This window comes from Eumetopias jubatus, unplaced genomic scaffold, assembly GCF_037043125.1.
Source record: "Eumetopias jubatus isolate StellerSeaLion01/CBP00866 unplaced genomic scaffold, mEumJub1_p1.0 scaffold_1, whole genome shotgun sequence".
NCBI classification, from domain to species: Eukaryota; Metazoa; Chordata; class Mammalia; order Carnivora; family Otariidae; genus Eumetopias; species Eumetopias jubatus.
The window spans coordinates 133,755,556-133,774,119 of record NW_028274807.1 but is presented as its reverse complement, the minus strand read 5'-3'; the positions used below and the strand labels follow the sequence as shown (position 1 = coordinate 133,774,119).

At 35.4% G+C, this 18,564-nt stretch overlaps 1 protein-coding gene across 1 annotated transcript in view; it reads right to left on the bottom strand.

Annotated features, from left to right (window-relative positions):
- Positions 1 to 61: 61 nt before the first annotated feature.
- The window catches only part of RAB5A (RAB5A, member RAS oncogene family), a 29,751-nt gene continuing 11,248 nt past the window's right edge, over positions 62 to 18,564 (bottom strand). Inside the window, exons 3-6 of the mRNA XM_028099170.2 lie at positions 7,704 to 7,855; positions 7,305 to 7,427; positions 5,177 to 5,270; positions 62 to 1,499 (exon numbers count right to left, since the gene is read on the bottom strand). Of these exons, the coding sequence (XP_027954971.1) occupies positions 1,384 to 1,499; positions 5,177 to 5,270; positions 7,305 to 7,427; positions 7,704 to 7,855 (485 nt within the window). The 3' untranslated portion in view covers positions 62 to 1,383. The remainder of the gene's footprint in view (positions 1,500 to 5,176; positions 5,271 to 7,304; positions 7,428 to 7,703; positions 7,856 to 18,564) is intronic.

Genomic DNA, 18,564 nt, shown 5'->3' with positions numbered 1-18,564 from the left:
GTTACATAATACCATTTATATATGTTCACTGTTCCATGCCAAAAAAGAGAAAAACCAGTACTTGCTTTTTATACCACTTTATTCCAACCTGAGCACCTCAATATAAAACTAAACACTGGTGAACTGTTTTCCTTACTAATTCTGAATTACTGTAAATGTACAAGTTCTGCTAGCAGTTCAACACTTAAATAGATTAAATCATCTGACACATGGTAGGTTTCATATAATGAAAATACCTAAAACAATTAGTGCAATATACTGAACTGATCAAAATAAAATGAACTTTGGAAAACAAGGCTGCAAGATTGTTACTAACATACTGTAATACTTAGGTTACAAATTACTGATACATTGTTTATTATGGTTCTAGCCATGTAGGAACAACTGAAGCCCCTTCCTTTCAAAGGGAGAGAAAAGGAAAAATTAGCTGTTTTAGTAACTGTACATTTTGTATACTTTTAAGCAACTCTTAAATATTACAGGAAAGTAATAAACATATATGGAGACTACAGTGCAGTACCCTATTTACAGTACAGCTGAAGATCGAATTTAAAATAATCAAGTTTGAATGTACATAATTGTTAGTGCATTGACTATATCATGTCCAAAGGGAACAAAAGCTCCCTCCCTTCCCCCAACAACAAAACCTATGTAATGGCCAGCAGTGATTAAACAGAAATCACAGACACCTGGTTTGTTTCATTTCTGTTGAAGAGCTCACATGTTTGAAGGGAACACTATCCATTAAGATGCATTTATCAGTTTTCATATTCCTAAAACAAGATGAGGTTACATTTGACTTTTTTTTACCCCACTAAAAATACCAGGACCGGCTATAATTTAGATGCCACTAAATGTTCGTGTTTTTCCCCCTGAAGATGTAGGACTGTTTTCTTGTGGTTAATTTGTTAAAATGTGGAATGTACATTTTAAATATGCATACTAAGAGAAATTACCAGTTGCCCAAATACTGTAGCTAAGCATAAATATCTTTAGAACCTCCTTCTAAAAAAAGAATGTTTTTGAAAAGCCCAAACTATTAAGTTCCAAATCTTTTACATAGAAGTGGCTGGTTAACTCTGGGTTTACATCATCCTTTGTCTCTATCCCTGGTAATGAGAAATGATTCCCTAACCGTCCAAGGAAACAAGCGTACACACACAGCTCTCATTCCCTTCTACTTCTGAAACATTAGTCAGAGGGTCACATGCATGTTATTAAAAATTAAGTTCAAAACACTTAAAATAATTCTGTATTAGAAACTTGACTCTATCATAAGTCTCTTCTTTTTGGAAGTCATACTGGGCTGGTTAAATGCTCCAATTCCACGGTCATTAACATTTAGGAAGCAGAAGAATATTCCAGCAAGTTCAAACTGGAGGTTTAGTTACTACAACACTGACTCCTGGTTGGCTGTGTGGGTTCAGTAAGATCTACTCCTCTTCCTCTGGCAGAATTTGCTCCTGGATTCTGTGGTTCATTCTTTGGCAACTTTTTAGCTGAGAGATAAATTATCAAAATAAACACAATTAGAATATCCATATTAGAATTATTATTTTTTTTAAGATTTTATTTATTTATTTGACGGAGACAGTGAGAGAGGGAACACAAGCCAGGGGAATAGGAGAAGGAGAAGCAGGCTTCTCGCCTAGCAGAAAGCCCAATGCGGGGCTCGATCCCAGGACCCTGGGATCATGACCTGAGCAGAAAGCAGATGCTTAACGAATGAGCCACCCAGGTGCCCCTAGAATTACTTTCATCTGCTTACTTACCTTTTTTTCTCCCAGCTGGGTTAACCCAAAGTATCACAGAGCTATATGCTCATTCTTTTGAAATGTTTATTGAGTATCTACTAGATAATACCAAATAGTAGTCATTGGTCCGTCCTTAGTGAGGTTAGTGGGTTGAGGGAAGGGTTAGATGAGGAACAGTTACAGACATACAATTAAAACTTAAGTTGACTAGAGCTATATTTAATTCTTTATACATATTCAGTTAGTAATACCAGAATAGTACTTTATTTCATTATCATTAATACCTCTATTATTTAAGGAAAATCTAAGTTAATAAAGATGATGCCCAGCCAATGTTTATAAAGAATCTTAGCTTTTATCAATGATCTCTGAACTGCCACACAAATACTTATTCACCAGGAGCTCTGCCTACTCCAAGTAGACTTGATTCTAAAGGCTCTATCTCAAAAAACTATTTCCCAATTCTGAGTCGGATGATCTTGGCTTGCCACATTTGGACAAAGCCCTCAACCAGCAGTTACAGTTTTAGCTCTGCTAAGCTCTATATAGCTAATGGCTATTCTCTGGAGCCTGGATCCCACTGATTTAAAAACATACCTGTTAGATGTAGTCTGCTTGAATCCCAAAGATCCTTCATGTGCCGCATTCACAGAATACTATCTCTAAGAGTACCGATTGTAAAGGTGACTAAATACACTGGTCTCTATCAACCTTGGGGAGAGACTACAATGGCTGAATTCTGACTTTACCTTAGCCATGGTTCAGGTTACCCAAAAGCTGAACATGCTCTACTTCAATACCTAAAAGCCTAGTTGCATTTTGGATCTTTTATTCTTTGTTTGTTTTAATATTCCACATGAACATTAATCATCTTAAGAATCAATGGAAATTTGGGAAGAAAAGCCTTCACCTTGGGCTACTTCTCTAGAAATGGCACTAGGGATGGTAGGGTAAATGGTAATAAAATGGCAAATTTCCAGTGGAATGTATTTTCAAACAAAGGCTTGTAGGAACAAAGAGTAAGCTAGCATCTATAAACTTTATTATAATACTAAGTTAGATTTTGAACTGAGAGATCTTTTCTCCCTTTACCATACTTTTCAATGAGCTTTCTGTAATTAGATCTGAATGAAACTGGGAGGCTGAATGAAATAAAGTAGAATGAGAAATTTTTAAGCTTCTATTGGTAAACTTTTACTGTGAGAAGATAAACTAAAACCTAACTTAGAAGTCTTAGAAGCAGTCTTCTGTTTCGTATCTTATTAAATACTACCAAAATAAAGCTGATAATATTTGTTTGCTATATGGATAATTGGAGCTTACCAATTTGCCCCTTAATTAGGATTTAAGAGGCTAAAAATTCCAGATCAAGTTCATGAAGATGTACAATGAAAGCCATGCAAGCAAAATCTTATCAAATTGAAAGCAGATGATAAATTTATTGTAGACCTTCTCCCACTAAATAACTGTACTACTCCCTATAGGAAGTCATTAAGAGTGAAAATAATGAGTGCACTGTGTGATCTAAGTTACTAACCTGGTAAACAAAATAGAAAGGCCACAATCCAATTTAATTCATGGTATTTCAAGGAAAGAAACATTGTAATTTCAGAAAAATAACTGAAGTTCTAATATGTAGGCTACTTTCTGACTGGAAAAATATATTATTAGCACATCTGAATAAAAGGTACAAATTAAATAAAGTCCAACTGGGGGTGCCTGGCTGGCTCAGTCAGTACAGCATGTGACTCTTGAACTCGGGATAATGAATTCAAGCCCCACAATGGGTGCAGATTACTTAAAAAATAAAAAAATAATAAAACAAGCAAGAAGCCTATCTGCTAGTGGTGTCTTAATACCATCAGAAAAGTTTAAAGTTCAGCCTGATTTGATGGACCTATTATTTCTTTGATTTCTGTTACTAGCTTTTCAGATGTGATTCTGGGTGTAATCCTGTGTTCTATTTATAAAAAGACCATATTGTTGCACAATCCTTCACAAGTATTTCCCTAATAAACTTCAAGCCTGAGCTTTTCAGTAAAATACTTTACTGTACAACAGGCAAGTTTTTTCCTAATGAGCCTAAATGAGCTACCATTAAGCTCTCTAACCTAGTGAAAGATATTCTGACAGTATTTGTAGCAATTTTCTTTAGCCTCTGAACCAGCTGTTAATTAATTTGTATGACTTCAATAAAAGGAATACTTCTTATCTGGGGATAAGTTTGTGGGCACCCCAGTTAATAATCACTGCCATATAATAAAAATGTTTTGGAATGAGAAGAGTGCTTGGTGCATGAATAGTGCATAGACAGTAAAACACAAAAGTCACCAAAGTAGACAATTCTCACAGAATCTGCACCTTAAAATTACTGGAAGGAGGCTAGGGTCAATAGAAATACTTTTATTTTTGTTACAGAAAATAGGAAGCTTCCTTATTAGTACTCCAACTTCACCACTTACTATCAACAAACGTGGAATCGCAACCATTATCAGTTAAAATTACCTTAAGAAAACGTAAGAGCACTATGTAGGTCAAATGACCAGAGGTAATATAAACCATGTCGTTTTGCTTTCCCTCTTTCTCTCTGTGCCTCAATGATTTGAAACTTTCTCTATTACAATATTTGCATAAAAGAATTTGTATATTTATGTAATATGTACATGTTTGTGTTGTATTTGTCAAAAATGAATGATTTAAAAAGAATGTGAGAAACAAAAATAGTGCTCGTTGAGGGCAAAGTAGAGATGAAAATAGTTACTGATCAGTGATAAAGAAATCTCTTTATGCCCATATGTTGTATTGATAAGCTTGTGTCCCCTCTCTCGCTGTCTCTGTCAAATAAATAAAATCTTAAAAAAAAAAAAAGGAAGGATCTAGAATAGTAGTAGAATCATTAAAAAAAAGAATGGCTACTTTTTTTTTTTTTAGGAGATTTTATTTATTTATTTGAGAGAGAGAGCACAAGCAGGGGGAGAGGCAGAGGGAGAAGCAGGCTCTCCAATGATCAGGGAGCCCAGTGTGGGGGCTTGATCCCAGAACCCTGGGATCATGACTTGAGCCGAAGGCAGACACTTAACCGACTGAGCCACTCAGGTGCCCCAAGAATGGCTACTTTTAAAAATACTACCCAAAATTATTTACAGAAAAAAAAAAAAAGTTTTTGAAGATTTTATTTATTTGCAAGAGAGAAAGAGGGAGAGCACAAGCAGGGAGAGTGGCAGGCAGAAGCAGAAGCAGGCTCCCTGCTAAGCAAGGAGACTCATGCAGGGACCTTGGGATCACAACCTGAGCTGAAGGCAGATGCTTAACTGACTGAGCCACCCAGGTGTCCCAATCAAGAGTTTTTAAAAAGACAGTCAAACCAAGTATGCTGTTGTGTAACTTGTTTTGCCTATATCCACTGCTTAAAAAAAACTTACCTATTGCCATGAATATTTCATTTACATTCATCGATGTTTTAGCTGATGTCTCCATGAATAATAAACTGTTGTCATCTGCATAGGACTGTGCTTCCTGTTTATAGAACAACAACAAAAAAGATGTATATCCTTTGCACATACTATACCTGACTTTTTATTTTAAGATTTTATTTATTTATTTGACAGAGAGAGTGAACACAAGCAGGGGGAATAGGAGAGGGAAAAGCAGGCTTCTCGCTGAGCAGGGAGCCCGATGCGGGCCTTGATCCCAGGACCCTGGGATCATGACCTGAGCTGAAGACAGACGCTTAACAACTAAGCCACCCAGGCGCCCCTATACCTGACTTGTTTTGTTTTGCTTCCTTATTACTACTCCAACTTGATTACCTATAATCAACTATGTAATAAACAATTGTTACTAATTAAGAGAAGTAAGAGAATTCCTGTAGGATACCTTTACAAAGTTCTTTTTTGCCTTAACTTCTTGCACTATCCCATTCTGATTCTTCTGGTCTCACATTAAATTTGATTTGAAATGGTAAGTTCCAGAGGGTGGAAAATTATCCTATTCTAAATATAAAATTCTCTTCGATCTCTATGGCAAATTTTATTTATGCTTATCATTTGCAATGAAATCAAAGGGAATCCAAATATCTAATACTGGCTTCAACTACTAAATGGCTAGCTATATGTTAATTTTGAATATGTCATAAATCATTCCTTTAAAAATATTACTACTCTACATTTTTGTCATGCTTTACAGTTTACATGTATTATTGCCTTGATCCTCAAGTTGTTGTGAAGAGCAACCAATTATCTTACCCATTTAATGGGGGAAAAAAAAAGAGTTTCCTTTGAACTGTTATGTGGGAAGGCCACTTGTGACTATAACTTAAGGGCTCTATCTCCCTCTCTATGTGGGGGAGGTAACCATCTTAGAAAGAGAATAGGTCTTACACCTCACATGATTGTAACCAGAATTAAATAAAATCACAGGTGCAACATGCTCAGCTTACTACCTACTGGTGCCAAGAAATATCAGTTCCCTTTCTCAGTCCATGTACTCCATCAACAGCCATCATCAAAGACAATTATCCCATCACTGATATTATACATATAAAATGACCACAACAAACTTCTCTCATAAAGAAGCTGAAGAGGAAGAGAAAAGGGAAAATTTAAAAATGTCTAACTAGAGACATTTGTTTTTAAGTAATTGTACTTTCTCTTGTAGCAGGGAACTTTCTTAATTAGCTATATTAAGTAACATATAAAGTGGATTTTTTGAGCCTTTATTTTTGAAGGCCCTTTTTTGTTGGTTTAAGATTTTTTATTTATTCATTTTGAGAGAGACAGCGAGAGCACGAGTATGGGAGGGGGCAGAGGGAGAGAGAGAGGCAGGTTCCTCGCAGAGCAGGGAGCCCAACGTGGGCCTCAATCCCAGGACCCCGAGATCATGACCTGAGCTAAAGGCAGAGGCTTAAGCGACTGAGCCACCCAGGCGCCCTTTTGTAGTAGGCCCTTTCAAGAACCACATAAGTGTAAGCTGTATGTGCATATGTGGGTATGCTTATGTGTGCTGATATAAATATTGGCAGATAAATAAAAAAGTTAGGAAAGATACTAAATTATGTGTGGGGGTGGAAGGATTAGGGTAGGAGGGAATCACCTTTTGCTTTATATACTTTGCACTATTTGTCAACAATTACTTCTTTTGTAACTGTTTAGGTCAACGAAATTTTTTTATTTAAGAGAGGTGGGGAGGGGCAGAGGGAGAAGGAGAGAGAGAATTTCAAGCAGGCTCCACGCCCAGCGCAGAGCCTGATGTAGGGTTTGTTCTCATGACCCTGAGATAATGACCTGAGCCAAAATCAAGAGTTGGATGCTTAACCGACTGAGCCACCCAGGAACCCTGGTCAGCAAAATCTTTGAATCAATTTATATATTACAATATGTAAGGACATTTAAAAATTCAGATTAATCATGAGAAACATTACATTACATATAGTAGATCTACATTTGCTTAAAAAACTGTTTTCTATTATTTGCATGGCTTTAAAATTGTAACTACAATTCACGTGTGGATACAGAAGAAAAATTTACAATACATGTGTGCCTTCAAACATACCTGGAAATCGACAGCTCTTTTATTTGCAAGGTCAGCCTTGTTTCCTGATAAAGCTATTACAATGTTAGGACTGGCTTGCCTCTGAAGTTCTTTAACCCAGTTTTTGGCTCTGGCAAAGGACTCCTGGGAAACAAAAAAACAGCTATTTGGCAAATGCTCAAAAAATGGTTAGGGAGCGTCTCTGTAAGACAAGGCTTTAAAGACTCTTCAATGTGACTCAAAGAAATTCTTAGGACTACTGTATTATTTGAGACACTTTAATCTTTTTTTTTTTTTAAATCAGCTCTTCTAACTCATAAAAGCTTTGGCATAAATGTCATGATTGGCTATTAAAAAAAATTCTGAATACCAAAACTGTATGTTCAAATTATTTTCATTGTAGGATACATTTCTACTTACCTCATTTGTGATATCATATACAACTATGGCTGCTTGTGCTCCTCTGTAGTACATTGGTGCTAGGCTATGGTATCGTTCTTGACCAGCTGTATCCCATATTTCAAACTTTACTGTTGTGTCATCAAGACACACAGTTTGGGTTAGAAAAGCAGCTGAAAGAAGAAAATGTCTGCAATAAGTTTATCATTTTACCCTAATATTTTCATAATATAGAAAAACAGCTGGAAACATGATATACTGCATATGCAACAGTTAATAGTGGCTTTAGATACTTGCAAGATCTGGGCCTTGAAACCTGGTAAGACATATGTGCTTATGTAAGCACCTTCATAGTAAAATCACAGATTCAAAGATTTTTCTACATTCTTAAAAAGTTTATTGTAATAGTAAAATAGTTTAGTAAACATTTCTTAAATTGTTTTACACATTGTAAACTAAAATTTTTTAAATTAAAAACAATTGAAGAAATGTATATATATATTGATATTCTTTAAAAACTGCACAAGGGGTGGGGGGGGACACACAGAGAAAGGATTGGCATACCTGTAACTATCATCTACATTGTCAATGCAATGCCCCCTGTTCCATTCTCCTGGTATTTATTGGCATACTCTGGGGATTTAGTCCCAGGCCTATATCACTAAATATTTTTTGTTATATTATTTTCCCTTCAAAAATAACACTTTAATTTTTGTAACTGTTATGACCTCAATCTAGACTTAATGTGTTAAATATACACTCAATATTAACTCCTAGCTGTTTCAATCCTTGTATAGATTTTTTGCATTTGTGCTTTTTCATCAGTTCTTTTCTCAGATTTTAACAAGAAAGTATCCTTTTTTTTTTTTTTTTTAAGTAATCTCTATGCCAAACATGGGGCTTGAATTCACAAACCCAAGATCAAGAGTCACAAGCTCTACCGACTGAGCCAGCCAGGCATCCCAAGGAAGTATTATTTTATAGTGATATTTTTGCTTTTAGGGTTAAGAAGTTGCTGTCCAATCTTGCAAATTATGGTATCACTTATTTTCTGAACTGCTTGTTGAGAATAGTATGAAGTAAAATGTCCACTATGATCCTCTTAGTTCTAAGAATAAACATCAAGAAAAACACTGCAATGTATATTTACAAAAAATGAAAAACCATCAATTTATAAAAAATTGGTTATAATCAATTGACTTGAACTTTAAAATATCAACTGTTAGAGTAAGTTTCTAAGTATTGCTAGCTGCACTAAAATAAAGATACTTGGGAAAGAGACCTACACATAGCCATTTTTAGCAGCATGCTGACACCTTAGTTCTTCTCCTTCATTAACTTTGGTAGTTAAGCCCCGGTTGCTCTATCATTCATCATGTTAGTATGCCCCTCCCTTTTACTTTTAGCTGAAGGTGTGATATTCAACTTTCTCCCAAACTGGCATGGAATTAAAGTTATAAAAATTTTCTAAAACTCTGTCCTCTCATGCAAGAGAATTATGATCCATTTCTATAAACTGTAGTTTATCTAGTGGTCAATTTTTCATAAGTGATACACTAATTAATATCAAATCTGCTGAATAAGCCAAGTCTAATTAGATATTCTTTTACATTAAATATAACATTTATTTCAAGGTATTTTTATTTCCATAGTTGATGGCTTTATATTAGCAACTATAACCTCAGTTTTGCAAACATCTTAATTGGAAATGTCTTTATTTTAAGCAGATTCTAATTAATAGTTCTGTGAATTCTCAGAAGTGGTTAGTCATAATTAAAATATATTCTAATTCATCAAACTTTTTAACATACAAAGTTAGAAATATCCATTTTTTTAAAATCCTGTATTTAAGGTAAAGGATACCAAAAAAGGACTATGTCACTTTTTCAGTCATGAAAGATTCTCCTGCAGAATCAAAAAAATATTCTTAAACACTTTAAGCCTCTAAAACACTATTTTTCCCATAGAAGGAAAAAAAATGGATCACAAAAATACAAGCCATTTCTCAAGTAGTTTGACGCAACTTAAAAAAAAAACTGGATCACAATTTGCATTCAGACTTTGTTTTTTCTATGACCACAAAATACACTGGTAGTTAAAACATTCATTTACATTTACATAAATCAACCTGAGGTTCAGAAACATAACTATTAGTTATGCTGCCTTAAAGGAAATATAATCTGATTCTCAAACACAAAAGGTATCACAAAAGGCTACCAGTCTTTTTTATAAATATATGTACAAAATGACAAATAAAATACAGGCAAAGGAATTTCAACAAATACATTAAAAGAACAAAAGCCATGACCAAGCAGATTCAGAAACACAAAGCTATCACACCAGCAGGCTAAAGAAGAAAAATCGTGTATTTAAATAAATTACAAAAGGGCATTTGAGGCAATATCCATTCCTAATATACATGTAGGACTCTTCCTTAACGTTTATCAAGTGTCCAATTCTATCTGTAAGCCTGAGATGAGCATTTTGCTTAATAGTAAAGCTCTTAAGCAGTCTTTCTAAATCTAGAAACCAAATAAATAAGACTGTCCACTACCACCATTATTTTTTATTATTTCAAATATCCTTAGATTTCTGAAAAGAGACATTATTTGTAAGAGGAAAGAATGACAAGAAAATCCAAAGGCATCAGCTAAAAAAGTGCAGATAATGAGTTCTTTAAATTGACCAGAACAGATTAAAGTCAACAGCCTTACAACACACTGGCAATAACCAGGTTTTCAGTGTTATACTGGGAGGAGAATGAATCCCAATCATATTAACAAAGAACAAGAATAATCAATTCACTCAACTCTTAGAAAGCATCCTTCATCACACCCTATTTTACAGCTCCCACCTCTGTGCAATGGACATTTTCACACTTTTTGTAATCACTGATTTATATAATCCTTTTCTTCTAGACTGGGAGTTTCTTGAGAAATTACTGTTAGCTACTGTTCTCCATACGCAACATCTAATAAAAATCCCAGGTCATATATTCAAAATGTTCACTAAATGAAGTTCATAAAAGATAAGTGGCACTATTTTTGGGGTATCCTAGACAACATATGAATAGACAAACAGTTCCCAAATGGGAAAAAAATTGACATTTCAAAAGGCCTCTACTCAAGTCATTATATAACTAACACAATCTCAAACAAAATACCATCAAGATCTTTTTAACTTGGTAATACCATAGTTTTGTTCATGAGGTATGATAAACAGAGCATAATGCTGGAGGAGAAAAGGACCAGTATTTAGTGGCCAGGGAATGGGTCTTAGGTACATCAAAAACACATTAAAACAATTAAAAGTGTTGGAGGGCCACAAGAACAGAAATACTGTCTGTTTCAGGATAATCCAATATTATTATAGACATTATATACTGCAAGACCATCATGATTCCTTAACGTTCTCAAGTTTTCAAATACTTCTCCCATAAAACTCAGTGAAGTACAGCTGACATCTTCATGACATCCTTAATGCTTCTAAAATTACACTGCTAGTCATTTATAAGGTTATAAAAATAAACTCTGACACTCAAAATATAAACTACTACATCAATACTGTAGCAACATTAACCACCACAAACTTACCTGAATCTGCACAACCACTTTAATTTATCCAAAACGTCTATTTTCTGGCTAAGAACCATCACTTTCTTAGACCTCTTCATTTTCTCTTCACTTCATCACCAGCACTAGCAGTTGGTTTTCTTTCCGGGCCCATATTTCACAAAGAAACAGCTTTTATCACTTCGAGAGAGTTAACTGTGTACGCGACGACAAGTAGAGAAAAACAAAGCTGCGTTGAGATGCGGGTGCTGGCCTGTCTAAATAGGCTCCCTCTTTGAGCTACATGATCAGTTCCTATTGGTAAGGCTGGCAGCAAGCAAACATTTCAGTCTCAGCAAAACTACAAATTAGTGAATCATAGACCTTGCAGTCAGCTGAGAATAGCTGAAAACTGTAAATGTTAAATCTGCAAATACCAAAGGCCTACATTAACAGGGAAGACCTTCATAAATAATAAATAGGAAAGAGACACTGCAATATACTGGACCAGGGAAAAAATATCCAGATCAATAGCATTAACCAAAGGTTAACAACTAAGAAAAAAAAGTTTAATCTAGTAACTAAAATGATTCTAAAAGAATTAAACAGAAGGGCATAAAAGAGATAAAACAAGGAACCAATACGACCCAACTTCTTTTCGAATTTGATAAACAAGAATTACCTTATGAGAACTGACCAAAAATCCTATGAGACTATCCGTTTGATGACATAAAAATTTGACTTCGTTTGCAAACATGTATCACCACCCCAAATACAGGGGTGAAGACATTTTAGGAAAATTTCTACAAAGAAAAAAAAAAAGGAAAATTTCTACAGTGGATACTAAGAGATTAAATTTTAATATGTGGGATAGCTCATATAAATCTTAAAAACTTCAAAAGCATAAGCATCAAGGATAAATGTGTAAAGAAAATTTGCAACATAAAAAGTCAACATCACTAGTAATAAAGAAAATCATCCTTATAGCAAAAAGTTGAAAAGAAAAAGGCTATTTTACCTCCTAACTTAGCAAAAAGGAAAAAAAAAAACTTAAGTGGCACAAACTCCCATATTGCTGGTGACACTGTGTAACTGTTTTGAAAATAATTTTGTCAACATGTAGCAAAACCGTGAAAATGCTCATAACTCATGGAATCTCCAAAAGATGGTATGGGGAGAAGGAGAGTAGGGAGAACAAACCTTTATGTTCAAATAATTTTTGTATTTAACAATTATAAACAACCTAAATGTATAAATGAAAAGGTACTGCTGGCTTAGTAGGTATTAAGTAGCAATTAAATAAAAAATTGTTATAAGATGACCTGTTTAATTGCCAAAAAGTAAAAAAAAAATAAATTTATTAAGTATATATATGAATTCCTGGTAGAGATATGGTACATCTATGTAAAATCATGACTAGAAAAGCACAGAAGAAACTAAAAGCCAGTAGTGTCCTCATTGTAAGATCATGATTCAATGTTCTCCCTTATGTAAAACCTCGAGAAGTAGTGGATTTGTGGCCTTTTAAACTGAAAGGTAAGAATATAATTGCCAGAGAAGAGAAAGGCCTTGGTTCCAGTTCTCAGAAGTAGATCATAAAATCCAAGTTAGAGAAACTGTTTGGAAGTGGTTTACAGGAGAAGCAAAGGTTTTTAGAGGCAAGGAATTTAATAACTGAGTTCAATGGATCAAACTTCAAGATGAATATCCAATCAGGGAGAAGGATGGCAGGAATTGACCAAGTAGCATCAAGAACCAGGTACCAAAATTATCAGGGTAGAAACTGGCTTTAGGAAATGAGTATCAACAGCAGTAATCTAATATAATGGATTTTCTCAGATGAGCACTGACTTCAGACAAAATTGTACACAGAGAAGAAAATATGGATAGTCTAGAGCTGACAGCAGACAAAATAAAAAACTGTGTCCATTTTTATTTCCTATTAAAATCATATGTGCATAGTGAGGAATACCCAAGTTGACTATGGCAGCAAAAATCATGTATTCAAGGAAAGAGTTACATTTCAATTAATGTGAGAAAGAGAAGGGTGATAAGAAAGATTAGCAGAGAAGAAAGCATACACAGTGACTAACTCCCCAAAAAAATACTCCAAAAAGCAAATTCATCTTATGAGATGATCTGTAAAATACTAATCACATAGGATTCATTCTTAAAATTAATGAGCATCTTTTTTTTTTTTAAGATTTTATTTATTTATTTATTTGACAGAGAGAGAGAGACAGCGAGAGAGGGAACACAAGCAGGGGGAGTGGGAGAGGGAGAAGCAGACTTCCCAGCTGAGCAGGGAGCCCGACATGGGGCTCAATCCCAGGACCCTGGGATCATGACCTGAGCCGAAGGCAGATGCTTAACGACTGAGCCACCCAGGTGCCCCAAAATTAATGAGCACCTGATAAGAGATTGATATCCAGAATATATAAAGAAATCCTACAACTCAGCAACATGAAAAATTTAATAGACATCTGTCCAAAGAAGACATACAAATGAGCAAGAAGCAAAGATGTTTAACATCACTCATCTGTGGGAAAATGAAAATACCACAATGATATACCACTTCACACCCATTAGGACAGCTATTAACAAAACAACAGAAATCAAGAGTTGGCAAGGATATGGAGAAATTGGAACCCTTGTGCACTGATGGGAATATAAAATTATGTACTGCTATGGAAAATGGTAGAGATTCTTGAAAAATATTAAACAGAATCACCAGATGACACAGCAATTCCACTTCTGATATACACCCAAAAGAATGTTCAGAGCAGCATTACAAGAGCCAGGAGGTGGAAGAAACCTAAGAATCCACAATGAAGTATCAATGAAAGATAAGCAAAATGTGGAAAAAAAAAAGATAAGCAAAATGTGGTATTATACATGTGATAGAACATTATTCTTCCTTAAAAAGGAAATTTTGACACATTAGAATATGGATGAACCTTGATGACATGCTAAGTGAAATAAGCCAATCACAAAAAAGATACACAGTAAAAAAAAAGATACACAGCATAATTTCCCTTATAGGAGATTCTAGAGCAGTGAAATTCATAGATGTAAAGTAGAATGGTATTTGCTATGGGCAGGGGTGGGGAAGAATGGCTATTTTTTAAATAAGTAGAGCTTCAGTTGGGGAAAATGAAAAAGTTCTGAAGACAGGTAGTGCTGATGGCTGCACAAGGTTCATGTACTTAACGCCACAGAACTGTACCCTTAAAAGATGCTTAAATTGTAAATTTTATATTATATTTTACAACAGAAATCACTTAGCAACATCTAAAGGTAACTGTTGCCAAGTGAACTGCAATCTTGGAAAATATTAAAGGACACCTGACTATCCTAATGGAATCCACTAACCAGGACATAAACTAGTCACACCTCAACTGTTGAACATTATACTACTATTTCTGATACTAAACTAATGCACATTCTTTTAAAATTAGCCTTGAAGAGTTTGAGTTTAGTTAGTATTAAGTTTGTGCCCCAAACCTAAACACCCTAGAATGAACTGATAAAACCAGGATTTGAAACTTAAGGCTAAGAACCTGTGCTTGCCCCACCAAGGGCCCAAACCTTTTAAAATCTTTACTCAATAGACTGGATTTATATAACAAGGATGCATCGAATAATAAATTGGAAGCAGAATGAACACATTACAAAGAGGAAAGGCGAAGAGATGGGAGAAAGGGGAGAGGTTGTTAGAAGTTATTAAATAGTATCAGTTATTAGATGATCTCCAAAGAACAAAAACTGAGAAAAAGTTAATAAAATTAACTTAGACATTTAATCTGTGGAAAATAGATATTTTATTAAATAGTTTAAATAGTACTTTATTATAAATTCTCATAATATGCAAGGAAAAGGTGACTTCTGGTTTCTGATTCTGCATGTATGGAGATTAGAAGTCACCACCCTACCCTAACACGTAAAAAGATGGAACAAACTGAAAAATCGATAACTCTTCTCAGATCTGTAAGAAAAGTGAGGTCACAGGGCAATCTACTTGTCCTAAAATTGGACAGAAAGGTGGATACAGTAAGGACACAGATCAGAAGACTGAGGAAACCAGCTCAGGTACAAAAACCTGAGCTGTAATTGACAAATTGCTGGAAATTAGGTGCAGACAAGTCAAACTCTAGAGGGAGCAAAAATAAACAAGTCAGACTACATCAAATAAAAAAGCTTTTGTACTGCAAAGGAAATCATCAACAAAATGAAAAGGCAACCTGCTGAATGGGAGAAAATATTTGCAAATGATATATCCAATGAGCGGTTAATATCCGAAATACATGAAGAACTCCTACAACTCAACACCCAAACAATCCGATTAAAAAATGGGACAGAGGACCTAAATATGTTTTTCCCAAGAAGACATACAGATGGCTAACGGACACATGAAAATGCTGGACATCACTATTCATCAAGGAAATGCAATTCCAAACCACAATGAGGTATCACCTCACAAGTCAGAATGGCTAGTTGAGAAACAAGAAATAACAAGTGTTGGCGAGGATGTGGGGAAAGGGCAACCCTAGTGCACTGTTGGTGGGAATGTAAACTGGTACAGACACTACAGAAAACATTAAACAAAATTTAAAAATATTAAAAATAGTAATACACGATCCAGTAATCCCACCTCTGGATTATTTACCTGAAGAAAATGAAAATGCTTATTCGAAAAGGGGAAAGCCTGTCCCCTCGCCCCTTCTCTTTAGTGATACACCTTACCTTCTCAGCTGGGTTTAAGAATCTAGCACTTAATGCTTCCTAGACAGAACCTCCCAGATCTTTAAAGCATTACCGGCCTTGAAAATGACTCTTTAATGTTTAGCAATAAACCGATCCACTAAGTCAGCTTAAAAGTGTTAATATCTGAGAATTTTACAACATAGGAATGGAAAAGGACAAGTTAAAGAAGGGAGAAGAGGGGCACCTGGGTGGCTCAGTTGGTTAAGCATCTGTCTTCAGCTCAGGTCATGATCTCAGGGTCCTGGGATCAAGCCCCATGTCAGGCTCCCCGCTCAGCCGGAGGCCTGCTTCTCCCTTGCCCTCTGCCTGCTGCTCCCCTGCTTGTTCTCTCTCTCTCAAATAAATAGATTCTTAAAAAAAAAGAGAGAGAGAGAGAGAAGGGATAAGAGACAAGGAAGACTTTAACTCCCAGAGTAACACTTACAGGAAACCTATAATCCTAGAATATAATTATTTAAGCCAAGCAATGCCTGAAGACACTGGAAGTATCTCCAAGGGAGGAAAAAAGTGATGAAAAGACTGGAATCCTTTTGATCCTACCATCATTCGATAAAATTATTTTTGGCTTAATAACTACATCTAGAAATTGATCTTACAGAATTTATGTCCAGAGTGGAAAAAAATTCTAAGAAAATATCCACTATTAGATGATTACCTAAAACAGCAAACAAAAATGCAAACATTAAATGTCCAACAGTAAGAGTACAGTTAAAGAATGTGAGATTACCAGTTACTAAAATAAAAACGAACACAAGAAATACTGAAAAAATTACCATTAATAAATGAAATGGAATATAATAGCATGATTATTACAAATGAATTCACAGAATGAAGTTATAGTTAACAGAGAAAGGAAACACAATGGACTAAAAATATAAGATTTTTAATCTCACTCATAACAGAAAAAGTACAATAAAAAAGGCAGAATGGTAAAATCTAAAGTCCCTTGAGATAGTAAAGTAGAGTAATAGGCATTCTGTACACTGTTGTTGAAGGGCTGTCTGGAAAATTTTGCCAGAATTACAAATGTATATAACCTCTGACAAAGACAATCAACCTCTAGAAATTTATACAATAGAAATACTTGGGATATATGAGAAGTGACTATGAATTATTCACTGCACTACGGTTAACAGCCAAAAATATAAAACAATGTGCAAATTCAAAACTAAAGAACCAATTTAAATATACATCGATATGATCCATGCAATGAAATACCATGACAGCCAAGAAAAATGAAGATGCCCTTCCTAAAATGATATGGATAGATCTCTGACAGATTTTGTTTTCCAAGATGGCTTAACAAGATTCCTATACCAGGGCGCCTGGGTGGCTCAGTCGTTAAGCATCTGCCTTCGGCACAGGTCATGATCCCAGGGTCCTGGGATCGAGTCCCACATCAGGCTCCCTGCTCAGAGGGAAGCCTGCTTTCTCCTTCTCCCACTCCCTCCGCTTGTGTTCCTGCTCTCGCTGTCTCTGTCAAATAAATAAATAAAATCTTTAAAAAAAAAAAAAGATTCCTATACCACATTCTTCTTTCATGACACCTACACTCCTTTGAATCTGTGTGAGCCTGTGACTAGAACATAATTGATGCTATCTACCTGACTGCTTGGGCTAGGTCATGAAAGGTTACCCAGCTTTACCTGGTACTTTTTGGGACACTCATTCTTGAACCCAGCCATCATGCTGTGAGGAAACCCAAGCCAGGTGGCAAGGACCACATGTAGGTGTTCTGGCTGAGGCCCCAACCAATAGCCAGCAGCAGTTGAGATGATTCTAGCCCCAGCACTGACAGCAACCCATGAGAGATCACAAAACCACCTACAAAGCCCACTCAACTCCCAGAGCCATGAGAGGATAAAATGGTATCGCTCTAAATCATGAAGTTTCGCGGTCATTTGTTTCTGAGCAGTAAATAACTGGAACAGTACTAAAGTAAAAAAATGATACATTATAGTGGCCCTGATATTTCAAATTCCACAGGGGAGAGAATATATAGATTTAAAGTAACAGTAACCTCCCAAGGATATATAACATTGTCTCTGGGGAAAAGAACTGAGTGGGGTAGGAGAATATAGCAGGGAGAGTTTTCAGTGTAATATCATATAGCCATGGTAAGGTCCATATGAAACTTGTAAAAATGCTGAGAAATGCTAAAGGTTTAGCCCAATAATTATATAGTGACTTGAGTCCCATATCAACAGATTATCCTCTTCTGAGTCCAAAAGCACCTGCTATCTTCAACGATGGAAACCAAGGATAACTAGTTCCTTATCTGCTTCTACTCTTCCACATCTATATATTACCTTGAAAAGAGGGTGAATGCTGTTCATCAACACTTGCTTCAAATATTCTGTTCTATAAAAGTAGTAAAACACGAAGCATAATTCCTTATTTCCAAAATCCAATAGGCAACTTCAGTAGCACTCACTCTCATCTTGAGGAATTTAATAATTTGTTTGCTAGAATTCATATTTATATCAAGATAGCCAATGATCAAAATCCCAAAACCTCTGAAATTAACTCCTATTGCTTTTCTCACTCTTCCACATTCTTATTCTCTT